We start from the raw sequence: 19,888 nt of genomic DNA, 5'->3' as shown, positions 1-19,888 counted from the left end.
TGGTTAGGGTTTTGTTCTTTTGGGGATTTCTTTTTGGCTTTTGTTGGTTTTGGGGGGGGTCTTTGGTGTTTGGGTGGGTTTTTTGTGTGTGTGTGTGTCGTGGGGTTTTATTTGGTTGGTTTTAGTTTCTGCAACTTGATTCAACCACTCTGAAATGCGATGAAGGCTTCAAATAAGTACGTGAATGTGGCGAAGAGGAAAACCATCCTCCTGAATCCAGATGCAGTAAGATTAACTCAACAAGAGTTTTGAAACTAAGGCTTAATGCAAGAAAAGGAAGTCAGCTTCACAGAGCTAACTCATTCCCTAAACCACTATATGGATTACAGAGAAACTAACCTCCCATTTCCTGGTTTCCCTCATTTCATTTACATGTTCTGGTTAAGGAGGGTATGACTAACTTCTCCTTTAGACAAAGACCCAAACGTAGCTATGCTGTTTCTCACCATCCTCTCAGATACTGACTTTACACATCTTAACAGGAATAATGTGACAAAGTTAGATGTCTGTTCTGTTGCACTGTTTTCTGTGGTTCTTTAAAGAGGAAACAAGCCACCAAATACAAATGCTTTGAAGCAAAGCGTTATCATCATCACCCTGTGTGAAATTTACAGCGTTCACATGAATTTACGCAGCATCTGCTTCATGATGCTTTCATTCATTCACAGTGTAGTTAGAACCTTGCAATACTGGCAAGTTTTCAAACTTACGTGCTCAGCTGAAATCTAACAAAATTTTTTATGTTGTTATAAATTCCTTTGCCCTCCTCAATTGCAGACCTGTAATAAAAACAAAGATTTCATCACTTCACAAATAAGACTACTGTCAAAAAAAAAGCTTAAAACAAACCAAAAAAGCTAATACTTTAAGCAGCAATACAAAATGTCAGAAACCAAATGGAGCTGAGGTTCTTATCACTTTGGCAGTCATTGTCTTTCAACTTGACTGGATTAATCACAACAGTTATTTTCTAGCTGCTTAACTTAACTTACGAGATGGAATGTTAATAATAAAATCTCCTCCTTGTCCAAGACTCACCAGCATCCTTGATGAGACCTTCTGATTCTGGTTAGATAACTTAAAAAACAAGCAAACAAACAACAACCTGAACACAACCAAACACACACACTTTAAAAACCCACAGAAATACAGCATGACTTTAGAAGACCAGGTATTCTTACTGCATCAGAATTAAATATGTATAGACCATCTTCTTGACCTCCAGCATGTGTCACAACTTGCCTATCACATCATCACAACTCTAGCAGTGAGAAAGTGTTTTCTAATACCTAAGTCAAGTCTGCTCTGCTGCAAATAAAAGTGGATTTTTTTCCTTCCATTGCCCCAATATGTAAGAACAACACTCAGCATTTCTTTAGTAATTTTAAAACAAAAAGCCCAGAGGTTGGCGATGTAAAACTATCAAAGCTCATACTTTCCCCCCCTTAGTTTTCACCACTCTCTTCACTCTCCTATTGAGAGATTTCCTGATGAAGTGACCACAACTGGAGAAAGCATTCCAGCAAAAGCCTCACAAAGCCAAAGTAACGTATTTACCACAGATGTCTTTCCTATGCACTCTTGTTCAGATCTTAAAATTATTCCCTTTTCTCTCCTTTTTGCACACCACCACACTGCGGTTGGCTAAATTAGTATGGAAACCTTTTAACTCTCAGATCCTCCTATGCCATACTGCTACCTAGGTAATTTTCTTCTACTGTAGTTCTACATGTCACTTCTTCCCAAGGGTTAAGCATCATACTTTCAGACAAACTCAAGTGTCCTGAGAGCAATGCTTAATTCTGAAATGAAGGCTGTCTCACTAGACAGCAGACCAGCTCTGCCAACAATCACTACCTTCAAAAGTCAGATGGATTAAATGCAAAGCAAGTTAAATTTAGCCATATTTTCTTTGAAGTATACAAAGCAAAAAAAAACCAAACCCAAATAGCTAGTCAGCAGAAGCTAGTAACTTATTTTCACCCGTGATATTTAAATAGATTCCATATATTCCTTTCCTTTTCTGAAAGACCACCTTATATAAGGAGTTGGAAATAAATACAGGAATGCTCCCATTTTTACTCAAGATTGATGTCTCTGAAGTAAGAAATTAAATGAAGATGAATCCTGTTGACAGCTAACAGACTCAAAATTTCACTTCAGTTTACAAATATGCTGTGATCACAGTTCTACCTGGAGAAGCAGAAATGCAGGTTCATTTTTATAGCATGTACATGCTTAACATCTTTTGTTACTTACATCGGGTCTATGTACAAGACCAAAGTAGCAAAAGGTCTAAATATGTAAATACATTCTTATATTATTATTATTGACATACACAGAAAGACAGGAATGCTTAGCTGCCCTTTGTAACATTATATTCCAAGCTCTTTTTTCAAGACAATAATACAAGTAATCACCATAAAGATACTCTTTCTGACTTAGTGCAGAACTCCTTAACAGCTGCTCACTTACAAATCCAAGGAATTTCTGTTGGTTTTAACCCAAGCAACATTTCATTAAAACTATATAGCACAAGGTATGTACATAGATGCCACCTACATTATTGTCTGAAAATCATCATCCACGAGGATCATATCTGCTGCCTCTTTACAAACATCTGTTCCGGTCTGTCCCATTGCTACACCAATATCTGCAGCCTTCAGAGCAACAGCATCATTCACTCCATCTCCTGTCATGGCTACTACTGCACCATTATTTTGCAGGGACTAAAGAAAGCAAGAAGAGCTTAAATCAGGGATGGAAATAAGCTATCCTGTGACAAGTTTTCTACATACAAGGTTGGTGCCATCATGCCCCACTCCCCCATTTCTTACAATTCCACTGTAAAGTCCTATAAAACCAAAAACACATTTCCCCCCCTCCCCCCAAACCCCAGCAGTTTGTATTCTAATGATTTTTTTATACAAAGATTTATCATATATTTTCCCGTATTCAGACAGCCTAAATTTTAAAGCTGGATATATAAAATCTGCCTTTAAATAAAAGGCCCCAGACTCTCGAGAGAAGGAAGATACATTTACATTTTACGTTATCACCCTCTTATAATTCTCAATATATTCCAACTGTCTTTGTGTCTGACTGCCTTCTCCTCACTGTTGCTTTTCTGATTGCTCCAATTGTTATACTGAGTATGTCCCTCCTTGACACCTTATCTTCTGAATGGAAGCATTACCTCAGACATGGCTTGAAATCTGTGCCCTTTTCTCTTGTTCTGAGTACAGAAATATGGTTCTTCCAAGTTTCTAGTCAATGTAACTGCAACCTGACACAAAATTCCAATCAACTCCCAAAAGCGTGATACTGCCTATCAGCTCCTACCCCTCAGCAGCTGCCTATCCCCTGTGAGCACTAGGCATTTTCTCGGTAGTAGTTTGAAATACACTTCACTTTCAAACCAAATGAATTTCTGATTTTATCTTGACAGACTGGAGCATGTTACAATTTAAGTGAAGGCACCACAATCAGTACTCACTGCGGTCCAGCATTTGAGCCTTTAGCATGACATACCTTTATAATTTTCAGTTTGTGTCGGGGACTGGCTCTGTAAAATACTGCAACCTGTTAAAAGCACAATAAAGAAGTAGTGAAAATTGGAGAAATTTAAAGAATTGCACTGGATTCGATAAAGCTAGAGGGTAAAATGTCCCACCAAAGGCTAACTGTACTCCCGTTAGCTCTAAAGTTGAAGCTGTCCTTTTAATAAGGGTGAAATAGCGTTCCAAAGAAGATTCAAAGCATGTTCTGTTAAACAAAGGTGCTGCTACTTATTACAAGACAGAATGTGCAATTCAAAAGCCTTCTGAAATTAGGAAGCTACATGAGTTACAATGGCTTGCTGCTGACCTTCCTGACTAAATCTGTGCAGGCAACTGCCACGCTGACTGTACAATCAGTGCCTTTTCCCTCGACAGCACTTCTGACAAGCTACTTAGGACATTTCAGTTTTACTTGTTTATGTAGTGTATTATTAACAGGGTGATGTTTTGAAGCTAATCAATAAAAATTAATTAATTAAAAAATAATACAAATTCTTAGAAGACTCTTGGAACAGCTTAGAAGGAATGATGAGTTTTCAGAAGTGTTTTTGTCTGTGGTCTTCTCTGTACATTGGAATTTGAGCACATGGAGTTTAGTTTTCCATCAACTCCATACTGCGTTGACATCTATATTTCCTTTTTAAGAAGCTGGGTAAGAAGTTAGGCTTCTCAACAGCCACTTCAGACTACACAGATATCAACCTTACTGGTTTAGCTGATTTCTAATGAGATTTTAAACCAACACCTAGGAAACAAATTGGGTCTCAGGTCAAACATGTAGCTATTTCAGTTGAAGGTGAAGAGTCCTTAAGAACAAGTATCATCAATCCAGATGAAGAAGGTGAAGAGTCCTTAAGAACAAGCATCATCAATCCAGAAATTACTATTTGCCACACAACTCATTTTTTGCCAAGTTTGTTTTTGTGAGTGTCCAAGGAAAGACACAAAGCTGACATGCACGTTTCCTGACTGCCGGTATTGGCTTTTGGCTTGCTTACATGAGACACAAGTACTCTGCAGTCTCATTTTGCAGTCTCCTGATGCATAAATTTTGCAACACAGCCAGCCTGAACCTCAATTGCTTTTGATTATGGCTTTGCATTTACAATTTTGACATTGGCCAATACATATAATAACTAAAAAGTATTAAGCAGTAACTTAACAGACCCTTTCAAACTTCTCAACCAGTGACCTCAGATCTATTAAAAATCACTAAAAATGGAGACAGCTCTTCTTGCAAGTTACAAAAGGATGACTGTATGAACATGCAAACTGTAAGGTTTTATATATATATATATGTATATATATGCTGAGCTACTCAAAGAAATAAAAGGGTCTAACAATATAAAAAGGTGATGATGCTCACTGAAAGAGAGATGTAGCAAAATGAAAGTTCCAATACAGGTATTGAAAGGTAAAAAAAAGTGAATTGTTAAAAGAGAAGAAAGCAATAAACTCACTAAAAGGCTAACCATGGGAGCAGAAAGAAATGAATCTTTGTATGGTCATACGTTAAACCAGAGATACTTGTTTGATCTGGGACAGCTTCCATGTTTCTGTACTTAAACTCTTGCTAAATTTACTGGATCACTTTGATTAGAACCATGTTATTTGTGTCTTAGAAGTTACATATTAGCATTCCACAGAAAAAAGAGCATTTCTCAATATAAAGATCTATCCTTTACTGCATTTCAGTAAGCAGGATATCAAAACAAACCTTTGGTGTTATTTGAGAAAGCTGCTGAATATCCAGATCATCTATTTCTTCTCCAGAGATTGCCTGTGAATTTTTGGAGTACAGTCCTAGTCGACTAGCTGGAAAGAAACAATAAAAGAGGTATTACATTAATTTACCCTATTAAAACATTTACTACACAATTTTATTTTTTTTAAGCCTATTGTTTCTGCAATATTTCAGATTTGAAATGCCTAGAGCAGAACATCTTAACACCTTACTGATTCAGTATAAAGTGTTGGAACTCTTTAGTAACAAGCACACACTACAAAGTCTATTATAAATCAGATACTTATTTCCCTAGACTTTTATTAGGTCTAAATGTTGGTATTTCATTGTGTCAGGCACCATATAAACACAGGAGCTCCGTTCTCTCCAAAGAATTCACAGTTCAGAAACAACATGGCAGAAAATGAAAATGTCATAGGGAAGACAAGGAAGAAAAACCTTCTGAGAAGGTACTGCTAGTCTAGGGGTGCATTTGCTATGTACACATTCGAGTTCTTGTTCACCGTCCTGTATGTAAAGAACCCATATTCTGGCAAAAGTCCTTGTAATTTAATGTATTATACTGTAAAATGAAGATAACTAGTTTGTTTAAAGATTTATTTATAGTACTTAAACTTCAAACTTGGTTACAAAGGCAAAACTGTATTGGATAGCACTGAAGTGCATTCTAAATACTCATTGTCACCAGCTATTTTAGTTTCTCCCTTTTGCCCTAAAACAGGCATCCAAAGCTGAGAGTAGAGAGGGGGGTGTTATAACAAAATACAGTAAGAAAATACATAGTCTCCAACAGCAAAAGTCATACATTAACCCAGTTAGAGAGGAAAAAAAAAAAGGCAAAAAGAAAAATACAAATAAACAAATTTAAGCTGAAACCAAAGTATTACTTCAGGGGAGGTTGGTTGGTTGGTTAGTGGTTTTTGGTTGGTTAGGTTTTCTTTCCCCTAATTCCACTGTGCTATATGTTAACCCGATATACAGAACTCACAAATGTTGAGAACTTAACAGCCACGCTTCATGCCAGTTAGCTAGTCACTGCCAAAACAGAACGCAAGTGACAAATGAGAGGAAGAGGACTGTTCATACCAATGGCAACTGCAGTCTCTTGTGAATCTCCAGTAATCATTTTTATTGCAACTCCTGATGTGATGAGTGTTGTAACAGCTTCTTTTACACCAGTTCGCGGAGGGTCAATTATTCCCACGAGTCCCAGAAAAGTCAGTTGTCCTAACTCAGGACCAGAAGCTAAGGCAAGAACTTTTAGGAGACAAAGGAGAGGAAGAAAAAACACACACACAAAAGTTAAGATCTGAAATTATCATTTACATCAACATTTAAAACAACTGCTTTAAACAAGTAGGCCAGCATAAAGCAAAGGGAGGGAAGGGAACTGTGCTCTTCTTTTTCTAAACCTCAGTGGCAATGCTTGTCGAATATTCTGAACAGCCTACTTATGTATATCCCTTTCTTCTGAGGAGCAGTCTTTTTACCAAACATGTGTCTTCCAGGTTTTAAAGATAACTTTCCTATCTGTTCTCAGATTAAAGTGTTTATACTTCCACTGTGTGGAAAGAGAACGGCATCTAGCTTTGTGGTTTCTCTGTACATGTACGGTCTTTTATGCAAGAGGATGAAAGAGAGGATCGGTTAACTTTCTCCTTTGGGTTTTTTCTTCCTTTTAGAGAGGCAGATTTCATTAAGTACATGATGAATATTTTCTGGAATGTCTTTTACAGTACTATTCCAAATTCAAACACATTTAAATGACATTAGGGTTGCAAGAGGAAAGCACTTGCTTAAAAACATTACCCTAGATTTGAGGGTGCTCTGAAGCAGACATAAAGAATGACTGTCAGAATAAAACAGCACAAAGAGATAGCATTGCCAGCATAGCCATGCTTTCACTTGTATTAGAAGTCTACACAGCTTGTTAACAGGAAAGGTAACTTGAATGGCATCTTCAAACCTGCAATCAGTTGTGCTAGCCTAATTCTCTGTAATGAGATATGGAAGCTACTAGGGAGCAACTTATTGTTCAGTTATGGTCACACGCAAGAGATGACAGGAACCAGCTGTGCTTTTTCTCACCCTCTGCAATTTAATCATGTTATTACACACGCCTTAGGCAACAGCACCTGTTTTTCCACTCCCTCACTTTAAAATAAAACTGAACAACCCGGTGGCACTTACTGAATAACAACATAAATTAATCCTAGCAGTTTTGGTTGTTCTTCTTTAGTTTTAAACAATAAGCAGTGCCATTAAAATAAAAAAGGTTATTTTGTGACACTGAAACAGCCTCACCCCTAAGTCCTGCAGAGCCCATAGATGTCTTCTCTTGCTGGTATTTCTCCCTCTGTTGCTGAACAAGAGGTAGGGTCTGCCCCTTACAGTTATATGATGTACAGTACCTAATGACTTGTTCATAAGCACCTTTCATAAAGCAGACTTCAGGCTTGTCCTAAAATGAAAAAGAATTGCTGTGTGGACATGTGTTTAAGGATACACACATACAAGTACATATACATGCAAGCATTAAGGATGGCATATCTATACTTCTCTTAAGAGTATTCAGAACAGTGCAAATCAAAGTTACACTTCTTAACCTAAAACTTTGTTCGAGTACCTCTACACAGTGTATGTTCAAGAGGGTAATGTCAGAAGAGCCAAGTTAATAATCAATATCTCATTTCAGTAGATGTTACACATATTAGACACCGTGGGTTACAGTTTATAGACTACAGAGGCCATGCAAAGGACAAAAAATTAAATGTACACAGAACATCAGACCTGAAAGACCTTGAGCTCATCATCTTGCCAGCTGCATAGCTCATTAAACATCACCTGCACACCCTTGTACCATGCCTGACAACAGAGAGCCATCTAGCCTTGACGGTATCAAGGGACTGAGATTCCTCCAGCTACCTCAAACACTTAACTCCAGTGCTAAATAATCCCTTTCCCCCTTTTCCGTTAAGAATTGCTGCCTCAGCTCAATTTCCAGTCACTGGTTCTCATCTTCTTTCCCATATAACTAAAAGGCTCCTTTTTAATATATCTATTTTCTGCCTGTGAAGGTATTTACACACAGTAGTCAAGTTATTTTAGTCTTTCTGATAGGTTTAACTGAAAAAGCTCTAAGTTTCTAAACCCACTGCATTTTCTTAGCCTTCAAATATTTATACTCACTTTAAATCCAATTTTTCAACAATCTTTCAAAAATGCTGATACTGAAACACAGACACAGTAAATCCTTACATAGATGAAAATCATACAGCAATTCCTGCTCACAACTCTACACAGGCAAGGATAATTCAACCATACTATTCAGATAGATATAAGGAGTCAAATGCTCTGTTTCCAAAGCAAAGAATTTATTGTGACACTTGAACACTGTCAGCAGCCTTTTCTTTGGTCAGAAGTACTAGGGACTTTTCCATAAAACCAAGGTAAGGTCTGTTGTTACACATACCTAGAAGGCTCCAGGTATCAGACTGGCAGTGATTGTTAATATTTGTAACAAAAGCATTCAGATTGGTCTAACTGGAATATGAACTTAAGTATGTTTATGAAAGCACCAGAAGACAGAAAAAGAATGGTTTGTGTTGATAATCCAGGGCACTGGCAACGCTGGGAAACACGCTGTCCATTTCAAACCCAGAGAGCCTGTGTTTTCAAACAAAAGCAATTTTACTATTGAACATCAATGCATCTTGCTCTGAATTCATTACGTAACTGCAGTGCTGAAACAGCAGAAAGACTGGCAGAATTGCTTTAGATGTTTGAGGAGGGAGAAGGAATTAAACCCAGCCAGGTCTCCATTCAGAGTTTCAGATAACCAAACACTGCAAATAATTTCCCAGTATGCCTCTTATGGAAAGAATTTCTTGTGATTTTTCATCTTCTCTTCAGAGCTTGGAACTAAACCTGATCCATTATCAAACCATATTCCCAAGACTGTGCACTACTACCAGCCTGCTGTAAGTACTGACATCAGAAATGAGGATATGAAACAAAACAGATAGCCGTTCTACAGAGCCAGGGCATAAGGACATAGTGATTGAAGTTTACCTGCTGTGTTCTGTGAATACATTTAACAGCCATCCACTTTTGTTCTGAGCTGAAGGGATATTCAGCCTTCCTTATGTAGTCTTCCTGCAGCCCATCTAAACCCATCTGTACAGAACAGAAGTACCACCGCAGTGTCAGGACGGTTTCTTTTCAAACAGCAGTACCATTTGTCAACTTGTTGAGACATATTAACAATCATTACTTAGTTTAAAACCATTTCATCTCTAAAGTTGCTTTTGAGCATGCTGTTCCAGTTTAGAGAAGCTTCTGATAAACTAGAACAGAAAGAACCTAGAATCTTCTTTCAGGCTTCAGCATTAAGTCAGAGCATTTAACACTATATACTATCTGCAATCCAAGCATCCTTAAATACTTTGTAGATTCTGATCACCCACATGCATGAGCCTTGCAGTGGCTAGCAATGCAGCTCCTAGTTTGACAAAATACATCTATCACCCCAATGCTTTTAAATCTGTGTAATTTCTCTGCTAGGAGGGCCTACAGAATTGTAACCCAAGACTGTGACAAAGCCTGCATAAGGAAAGTCACTGATTTCAGGTTTGAATGATCCAACCTGACTCTTTCTTTGTAGCAATTGGAATCACCCGAACATTTAATCTGCAACTGTCCATGAAGACTGCAGACAAGATGCATTTCATTTCAAAGGCTGTTCTCTCCCCATCCCTGATGCAGCTCGCAGCATTCCATGCTCTACCTCTAAACAAGTCTGAGAGAAAAAGCCTATTAAAGATGCAGAAGCAGCAGTCTGCTGTAAGCCATTGTTAGTGCTTACAGAGCTTCACAGCTCCTTCACCACCTCCCTTTTCAGCAGCAGATGTGAAAGACTCCTGTTCTCAGTTTCTATGGGCTCTTGCCAAAATAACACCACTCCGGCCCTTTCCAGTCAACGACTGGGGACTTGGAATGAGTCTCACCAGTGAGATGGATACATACCAGGGCTCAGTTACACAGGGAGAGAAAGACTGTAATGTATTCATCTTTCAATGTCTGAGTTGATTTTTTTCCTGCGATGGTGAATGAAGGGCTAAGATGCCTCACCACATTTCTCAACAGCTGTAATGAGTGTGCCACAGCATTGTAAAAAAGCCCCAGAACATTTAATTACAGGGTCTACAATTCAAGCTACCTGTGCCCCCCACTTAAAGGGCAATATAAATGCTGCAGTCACCAATACATCAATTACCAACTTCTTACTGCCTCTGATGAGAACTGGGAAAAAGGCAGCACAATCAATATTCAATGGGTAAATTAAATAAGCTCGTGACAGGTAAAAAGACAATGCCAAGTGCAAAAGGATGAAAAGAAAGATTTTACTTTAGTGCTAAATTATTTTCTCTCATCTTCATCAGGGACTCTAGCAATAGGACAAGGGGGAATGGGTTTAAACAGGGGAAGTTCAGCTTAAATGTAAGGGAGAACTTCTTTACTATAAGGGTGGTGAGACACCGACACAGGTTGCCCAAAAAAGCTGTCAGTGCTTCATCCCTGACACTGTACAACACCACGCTGGATGGGGCTTGGAGCAACCTGGTCTAGTGGAAGGTGGGGTTGGAACTGGATGATCTTAAGGTCCTTTCCAACCCAAGCCATGCTGTGATCTTTCAGAGTGCCCAAAGATTTCCAACAGATGAGGAACAGGAGAGATGAGCAGCTGCAAGACAGATCCAGAAGACCACCAAAAAGAAAAAAGTAAAACCAAAGAAAACATAAACCCCACAATTTATGTGTACACACTTCCCACCTGATATGAATTCAAAAGGCACCTTCAAGTACATACCTTCATAGCAAGCGCGATTAAAGCCCCTTCTGTTGGTTTCCCCATTAACGTGTTGTTTCTGATCAAAGCATCATTGCACACACAGCCAGCCTAGATGAGAAAGGGAAGAGGAGAAAACAGAACACAAAGTAAATGCCATACAAAGCTATGTCATCAATTAAAACTCATCTCTCTGTGCAAGATCTTACCTCAACAATTTTGCTAACGGATGGGTTGTTATAACCATGAATAACTTCACCATCAAGCATCACCTCTCCAAACCTGTTATAACCTACTCCAGTAACCTGCAAGGCAAACAGCCAAAGGCAGTATGCAATGTAATGTTCATCAGGTTCATAAACTGTTTTAAACTCAGTTTTTACTATACAGAAAATGCTCAAAAGGCCACTCATCATGACTGATTTTAGTCAGTGTGAATGGATTCTCCTACTCGGCTTCTAACGCAGCTAGCTTACTAGCTTAAGGAATGAACTCTGAGGGCAGGTGAGCTTCATGTATGTTATAGAAGATTAATTTAAGTAGCAATTTATTCCTTAGCATACATAGACACAGTGTGTGTTGTTTCCTTACAGTAATGGGCATGCTTTCGTTTTTTCTTCTTCCTTTTGCTTTCTGTTTCCTCCTATCTACCCAGGTTAATAATGCATTCCCTCTGCAAGGGATGGAAGTACAGAGCAGAGTCCTACTTTCATCCAGTAAGGAGAAAAAGAAACTCCTGGTTGAACAGCCTCTCTGTTGAGACCTCAGAGGTGTTAAAAACTGGTTTTAGTGCATAAAACCCAGGCATCCCACTAGAATCCTAAAAAGTCTTCATATCTATGGCATTAGCAGCTAATATATTTTACAGCCATTTCAAGTTCTTTCAGTGAGGAAATGGAGCTGATCTAACCCAGATATAAAAAAAAAACATCATGCTAGTAGTAACAAAAAATTACAGTAATTCCAAGAACAGAAAAATAAATAACAGGATATATAACCAAAGGTATGTAAATAACATGAAAGAGTAAGAAAAAATGCCAGTATTTATGCTTGCAGGAGTGACAAGACCCTCTGTAAACCGTGATGCGGGATCCCCTCTCCCCCAAGCAAGAAAAGTTTGGGAATTTTGGAACTTGTTGAACACTCCCATGAAACCACATCCAAATCCACACCTTACTGCTTAGCCTTCTCATTCATACATTTATTTCAGTCTTTGCTACAACTCCCCAACCTCAACAACCACTGTTTCGTGTCCTGCTCCTACTTCCAACCCCATCCATTACGAGAAAGCAAGAACGGTAACACATACTTAGTACGAAGGGTTCACATGATAAGTTGGTTTTTAGCCAAAAGCTGGATATCCCCATTTTAAGAGTTTGTAAAATACAAGTTTTATTTTTTATGCACCTGCAACAGCAAAATAACCTCAACTTTCTGTACTGAAGAGCAACAATCTCTCAACTTGTCTTTGTGCTGTATCTTTATTGTGACCTATAGCCATTAAGAGATCTAAGATGTATTATACAAAAAATTCTGTACCCAAAGAAAGCTTAGGTAACACAGAACAAAGGCTGCACTATTAAATGAAGAACAGAATTAGCAGGAAGTTGAGGAACAGGATTTTGGTGCAACAAATTTACGCTTTCTTAACTGATGCTTTACCTGCAGTATACTCGAGCAGGTTTCAGCTGACAGATACAACAGTAAGAAGGAAGATTAAAGCCTAACAGACTCTCATCACTACATACCTCAGCATGCTGCCCATCTGAAGTAAAAATATGAGTAACAGTCATTTCATTTTTTGTCAGAGTTCCAGTTTTATCCGAACAAATTACGTTGCAACAACCTGAAAGAACCAATTACCATTTATAAGAGTGCTTGTTTAGAACAAAGTAACTGACAAGGACAAGCGTATTCAAGGCAAGCAGACTTCTAGAAACACTGCAGCTGCCTTTGTGAGAAAACATAAAGAGATTTACCAAAGACAGCCAGCTTTCAACTACTAATGAATACGGTTCTTTGCAAGTTTGTCCAATAAATACAACTAATTAAAATCTCAAATTCACATCACAAATCGTCCATTCACCACCTCCTTCAAGTTATTCCACTGTATCTCAAACTACATTAGCGGAATCTCAATTGGAATTCCTAGTGAGGAATAAAGCTAAGAGCTTGCTTTAGAGCAGTAATTCTTTATCAAGAAGTATCTAACACTGGCCCCAGTGCTTCTGCCACAGAAGTGTGACTACTAGGCCTGCAACGTATAGTAAGATTGAGAAGATTACAAATACGTGAAATCTGTTAGATGCTTTTTTAACTCAGGCAAAGAGCATTCTGAAAGTGTTGCAGCATCTCAGTGTTTCTGGATATGATAACAGGAACTACAAAAGAAACAAAAAGCCTTGCAACAGTAATTAAATTCTGCTAGAGGCACTGGAAAAAGTAGCACTTCCAATCTTTAAAGGCAAAAAGAAATTCAAACGCAGCAGGTTTATTTAACTTGTCTATTTTCCACGTCCTGTGTTTTACATGCTTCATGACTGAAACCCTACAAGATGTTTTAAAGTTTTTAAGTTTCAATGAGTTTCGTAACATCTCAAAGGTGAATTAATATTTAAAAAAGCTTTTTCTAATGTTCAAATTTGGATTTGCTTCCCATTTTCAATATCATCCTTAAATTCAGTTTAAAAAGAACATTTTACAAGTCCTGTTTAAGAAGAACATCTTGCAGCAAACGAGTGTAAAGTGTACTCCATACAGCCAAACACTCACACAGTTTCCACTACTGTATTATTGAACAGACTATTTCTCTCAGTTAAATATTAATGCAAAACAAGTAGTTAGAGGGCCCACAAAAATACATACCTGAATTCTAACTGTCTAAAATGCATCTGATTTAGAAATGTTAGAAATACCACCACACTGCTAGCAAAATAAGAACACGTGCTGTATTTTAACCAGGTGTCACCAATATTTGTGTTAATCTCTGTTAGTCTAGTCATACCTAAAGTTTCCACAATAGGCAGTTTTTTTACAATAGCCCGTTTCTTCACCATTCGCATCACACCAAGGGCCAATGTCACTGTTACTACAATTGGGAGTCCTTCCGGGATTGCAGCTACAGCCAAACTGTAATGAAAGTAAATACATAAATCTCCTCTTAGAATGTCATTAGTGAATACATAGTAATGATGCATTTACACTTCAGAACATTGCTTCTGTAGCAGTCTTTCCACTGAGGTTAAAAGCGAAAGGAAGCAGTTGCCATGCGGTTCTAGTTGTAATAGCATGTGCTAAGATACGCTCCGAAGACAGCAACAAAATGCAGTTAACTTGGATGTTTCTATGCATTATTTCTGCAAAAGTATGAAGAAGAATTGGAGTAGGCAGAAAGCAATGGTACTCCTGTTTTGGCTACACAAAACACTAATTAGGACTATGCAAAGCAGCTCAGATTGTGCAGAGTAAGTGCAGTCGGGACTAAAATGAATCAGGAAGTGCCGCCAGTTCAAGCGGCCACTGATCCACAGCCGATGCTTCCAGATCATGACCTGGCTGCAAGCTAAGTATGGGAATGACACGGAAAGTCATTCAAAACCCAAACAAATAACCCCTGTAAAAACCAGATGAAACAAGATCACAGTAACTCATTACACAATGCTCAAAGAAGCAATTGCTGGTGCCCCCCCCACCTGCAAAAGGGTAAACCACTGGAGTCTGATCCTGTCATTTAAAGAAACACTCTACCTTATGCACTGTGCATGTAATTAGCAACTCAGCGCCTAAGAGTACAGAGGCAGATCATCTAAATTCAGTGTTATTCCCAGCGGACAACACCCTGGGATTAAGTTTCCATAACGTGCTAGAAAATGAGCTGATGAACCACATGACACAAGGCTTGTGGTTACTTAGTTCTGTTTGATGCCACTTACAAAATGACAGTTTATTTACTCGGTGATGAGAATTCAAACTGTACAACACTCATCACCATACAAATGCACAGTTTAAGAGACTATCAAGAACATAGTGTATCACTAAAAACAAGTATGAATTTGCCTTTTTACAACACATCTTCATTTTTAATTACTAATGTGAACTGAAAAGCAGAGTCTGTGTGCAAGCACACTAATATCATTAGCTTTCAGGCACTAAAAACAAAAATCTCACCTCACACCAATTGTGAACATATCAAGGATATGTTTTCCTTGCAACCAGCCAACCAGCATAATAACTCCTATAAAGAAAATAATTGTCAGAATGAATATAAATCAAACACCTACTGTAGCCCCATGGGGACAAGAACTCAAATAGCCAAAACCAAGCTTATCATTGTGCTACCCATTAAAAAAAAAAGAATGTATTATTTCTTTCTCTGTCAAAGCATGATTCCATTAGAGTGGCAAAGGTGAAGAAAGCTTCTGCTAGTGAAGTTGCCCAATCACACCAGCAGTGAGGTACTCACTTTCACACACCTTGAACCATAATACAAGGCACATGGGAATTTAAAAGGGAACATTTAGAGGACAATAAGTCAGTCAGTATGTTTGCAAGCAAATACAAATAACATCCTTATGATGAAAGCTGTCACATCAGTCATCTTCAGGTAATAGTGGCTCGAACTCAGTGACCAATAAAATGAACCAAAATATTTAAAGAAAGAGTTCAAGCCTTCCTTTTTCCCAAGCCTACATGGTAGTTTGTTACATAATAATTTGTAATTCTTTCACATAAATCCTCTTACCTATTATACCAAAGGAATACAAGGAAAGCTGCTTGCCCAAGAGATCCATGCTCTTCTGCAGAGGTGTCTTTGGAGCCTTGATGAACAGTAAACATGTAAGAATTCACAAGCGTGGGTTAAAAAACATGAACTGTATTACATATTACTTTAGATATCCAAATTTCAAGAGGCTGACAGTGAATAAAATGCAGTTACACCTATTGTTGCCATACATTTACTTTATGAAAACAGACTTCTCTCTTCCATTTCGTGCAGAATTCAAGAAGATTCAAGAACACTTCAATGAAATGAGATATTTATTAGCAATATTCTTTGGGAGCTTTGTGATGTCTATGGCAAGTCTAATACAAGAGGTCTTATCAAAGATTTTATTGGGTTTTTTTCCCATTTAGAATTACATTTGTTACAATGCGAGCTAAAACCATTGAACAGATGATCATATTTTCCTCAGATGTGTATAAAAGCAGATTCCACTTTGGTGGCTGGGCAGCAGTATTCCCCTTGAAAGGTGTAGTAAGGCACTGCAGCTAACATGGGGTCAGTGATGCGCTCCTGGCTCCCTTACTTGCTGTTTTGGTCGGATTTCAGAAATACATCCAGGGAGAAAGGACTGCCTATACTATGCCTGATCACATACTGACACCTAGAAACACATTGTCCCCTTAACCCTACATTGGGTCAGGCAGCCAGAGAAGCAGTCAGAAGGCCCAAGATACCCAACGCACTCAAGACTGAATTCCCATGTAAATCAGTATACTGCAATAGAGAAAAATCACTGTGGGAGTTTGACAGACAAGAGTCAGAGGGAGCTGATTAAAGGGTAAGGTGGAGATCATGAAGTAGCAGCAGATACACGCATAACCCCAAAGCACACTGCTTAGCAAAAGAAAACGCGGTCCTACAGATCCCTCATACGGATCTCTTTTGCACAAATGCAGTTCCACTTTAAGGGCAAACAAAAAATACTCCAAGAAAAAACAACCCCAAAACCACTTCCATAAATTGCAATGAAATTTGTTTCATTAAACAGGTTCAGCATGTTATTTACACAGTTAATATTCTTCAGGTCAGCTTCAGATACTCTGTTGCACACAATTCAATTACTGCTTTCATGTTCAAGAGCTAAGATTTGTTTCACTAGAGGAAAGAAAAATATTAAAAGCAATGTAATTGAGTCTAACTGAGTTCCTATGGAATAAATCCAAAGTCCTAATGAATTTAATATACAGTTACAAAATAGACATCTTTGCTTCTAAATATTCACTCTTACCTCTTCTGCTTGCATCATTTTGAAAACCTCCCCAAATTCAGAGTTTTCTCCTGTTCCAATAACTATCCCCTAAAATAAACACAGAATTAAAGCAAATTCAAATCTGAAGCTTAGCATTAGTGGCTGCTCTTCATAGTTTTGACTTGAATAGTAGGCAAATGCCATTTAGCCCAGTATGACTCTGTTAGCTTTGTTCATAAAATTCTTGGCACAAGTAGGGAATATTTTTCCTAAAATATTGTTCCTTGCCTAAAGAGGCAAGAGGAACATCTTGCCTCTCTGAAACTAATTGCTATGTTCTGAACTGCTGAAGTATTTGGTAACTGCCAGTAACAAAACTCAAATAGGGTAACACTTACCTAATAACCTAGCTACAACTGTATTTTCAGTTACAGATTTTCAGACATGTGAATGTAGTTCTGAAAGCAAAATACCACAGCAAAATCCTGGACAGAAGAGTTTCAGCTGCTCCCTACAAATCCGAGCTATCCTACCTTACTACATCACTTCTCTTCTTAAACCAGTGTCTGAAAAAGCACCAAGGAGAAAAGCTCTGCAGTGTATCACAGCAGTGTTCCATATTTCCAATAAAAAATTCTCCTTCTATACCATTTCCATTGTTTCAGGAAACTCAAAATACATGGAGTCCTAAGAACAGCCTTCAAATAGGGAAGAATATTTTCTGTGTTTCAACTATCAATAATGATTTTACCTTTGCTTTTCCACATCTGACCAATGTTCCCATGAAAGCAATATTGCTCCTAGAAGTAAGGTCTCCATTGGTTGCTGCTGGCTGAGGAGCTGTAGATTTGGAGCAAGGAGCCGTCTCACCTGTGAGACTGGATTCATCAATAGAAAGGTCCACAGCCTTTGAAAACAAGAGAGTTAAAAAGCATGACAACCTTTAAATTAATTGGAAAAGTTAACAAAAGTTTCCCATTTTTTAACATGAAAAATATATCCAGTTTATTCGTATGGTAAGAAGCCACATCAATGGCAACCATATTTTAAGGATCAACAAAAGCAACAAGCACTCCTACAGAATCTTGCAGCAATGCAACAAGCTCTCACTTTCATGAGTCAAAGTTTAGTCATGATTTTATGTTCACAACTGTTTTTCTGTGAAATACTCCAAAGGTTTCAACTGTGATGCATTCTGTCAAACAAAATAATTAACTGGGAATGCAAGTGCACACACATATATTATCCTCTCAACTCTTCCTCCTCCTACCATGGTCCATTAAGAACCATATTTCATAGAATCACAGGATATTTTGGGTTGGAAGGGGCCTTAAAGCTCATCTAGCTCCAACCCCATCTAGTGGGACACCTGCCACTAAACCAGGTTGCTCCAAGCCCCTGTGTCCAACCTGCCCTTGAACACTGCCAGGGATGGGGCAGCCGCAGCTTCTCTGGGAAACCACCCTCACAGCAGAGGGTTTCTTCCCTGTATCGCATCCAAATTTACCCTCTGGCGGTTCAAAGCCATGAACCCATGTCCTGTCGCTACCTGGTCTTACGAAAAACCCCTCTCTAGGTTTCTTGTAGGCCCCCAGTCAGGCACTGGAGCTGCTCTAAGGTCTCCTTGGAGCCTTCTCTTCTCCAGGCTGAAGAAGCCCAACTCTTTCAGCTCCTCTTCATAGAAGAGCTGCTCCAGCCCTTGGAGCATCTCCATCACCTCCTCTAGACTCACCCCAACAGGTCCACATCCCTCCTGTGCTAGGAGCCCCCGAGCTGAACAAAGTACTCCAGGTGGGGTCTCACGAGAGCAGTGGGGCAGGATCACCTCCTTTGACCTGCTGATCACACTCCTTTTGATGCAGCCCAGTACACGGTTGGTTTCTGGGCCACAAGAACACACTGCTGGCTCATGTTGAGCTGCTCATCAATTAATATCCCCAAGTCCTTCTCCTCAGGGCTGCTCTGAATGCATTCTTTACCCATCCTGTAGTTGTGCTTGGGATTGCCCTGAGCCAGGTACAGGGCCCTGCACTTGGCCTTGTGGGAGTTCATGAACAGTGGTTTTTGGTCACAAATTCTCTAAAGGAAAAAATCCTATTCAGGCAACAGTTACACAGACTGGAGGACAAGAAACTGTCTTTTTTTGGTCTTATTTCTGTAGCCTTTTGGTAGCATGTGGGTGGTTACAAGAAGCAAAAGCTAAAAATTAATTATTTTGTATTAATCAACTGGCAGATGAAGAAAATAAAATGTGTGTTCTATAAATACAATTCAAACCAAAAAATAACGCCTCCAAATATAAAATGAAATGTCTTTCTCCAGCTGACATCAATTCATACATTGTAATATATTGCCTTTAATGGGTCTTGAAAAAAGCCAAAGCCTGAATCATACAACTCTGCTCACAAGTAGTAAAATGATTTTGCATTATTAAAAATGTAAAGCCACTGGTGTTAACCATATCATTAACTTTCAAGATAGCCTTCTCAAGAAAAACAGCGTTAAGGATGCACAGTAAAACTCAAATGCCAAAACTCTTTGAGAGGATCTCACAAGAGTAAGCAAGAATCAGCTACATTATGTTCTGTACCACCACACTATTGCAGATCACTCCTAGGTTCGCGCTGAGGGGTTTTAGTGTTTTGTATTTTAAGCGGCATGACAACCCTGATGCACTCATTCTAGCTGGACATCGAAATGAACACAGGCTGCTACAGCAAAACCAACTTAGTCAACGTTAAAAGAGGACAGTACCATTACTAAG

The 19,888-nt window shown here is 38.7% G+C and overlaps 1 protein-coding gene across 6 annotated transcripts in view; it reads right to left on the bottom strand.

The window, feature by feature from the left end:
• The window catches only part of ATP2C1 (ATPase secretory pathway Ca2+ transporting 1), a 64,143-nt gene that overhangs the window by 4,979 nt on the left and 39,276 nt on the right, over positions 1-19,888 (bottom strand). For 5 of the 6 annotated variants that reach the window (XM_061464478.1, XM_061464480.1, XM_061464479.1 and 2 more), the window contains 15 exons: positions 17,876-18,031; positions 17,164-17,232; positions 15,894-15,969; positions 15,320-15,386; positions 14,157-14,281; positions 12,901-12,998; positions 11,362-11,457; positions 11,174-11,263; positions 9,376-9,480; positions 7,609-7,765; positions 6,391-6,561; positions 5,278-5,375; positions 3,532-3,582; positions 2,563-2,729; positions 711-779 (listed from right to left, as the gene is read on the bottom strand). In XM_061464478.1, the coding sequence (XP_061320462.1) occupies positions 711-779; positions 2,563-2,729; positions 3,532-3,582; positions 5,278-5,375; positions 6,391-6,561; positions 7,609-7,765; positions 9,376-9,480; positions 11,174-11,263; positions 11,362-11,457; positions 12,901-12,998; positions 14,157-14,281; positions 15,320-15,386; positions 15,894-15,969; positions 17,164-17,232; positions 17,876-18,031 (1,595 nt within the window). The remainder of the gene's footprint in view (positions 1-710; positions 780-2,562; positions 2,730-3,531; positions 3,583-5,277; positions 5,376-6,390; positions 6,562-7,608; positions 7,766-9,375; positions 9,481-11,173; positions 11,264-11,361; positions 11,458-12,900; positions 12,999-14,156; positions 14,282-15,319; positions 15,387-15,893; positions 15,970-17,163; positions 17,233-17,875; positions 18,032-19,888) is intronic. The other variant, XM_061464482.1, reaches the window with a different exon arrangement.

The sequence above is a fragment of the Pezoporus flaviventris genome, unplaced genomic scaffold (assembly GCF_033815535.1).
Source record: "Pezoporus flaviventris isolate CSIRO_AGI_PZ_B2104156 unplaced genomic scaffold, CSIRO_AGI_Pfla_v1 ptg000037l, whole genome shotgun sequence".
In the NCBI taxonomy this organism is placed as follows: Eukaryota; Metazoa; Chordata; class Aves; order Psittaciformes; family Psittacidae; genus Pezoporus; species Pezoporus flaviventris.
The sequence above is the reverse complement of the archived record's forward strand: the minus strand, read 5'-3'. Positions and strand labels throughout refer to the sequence as shown.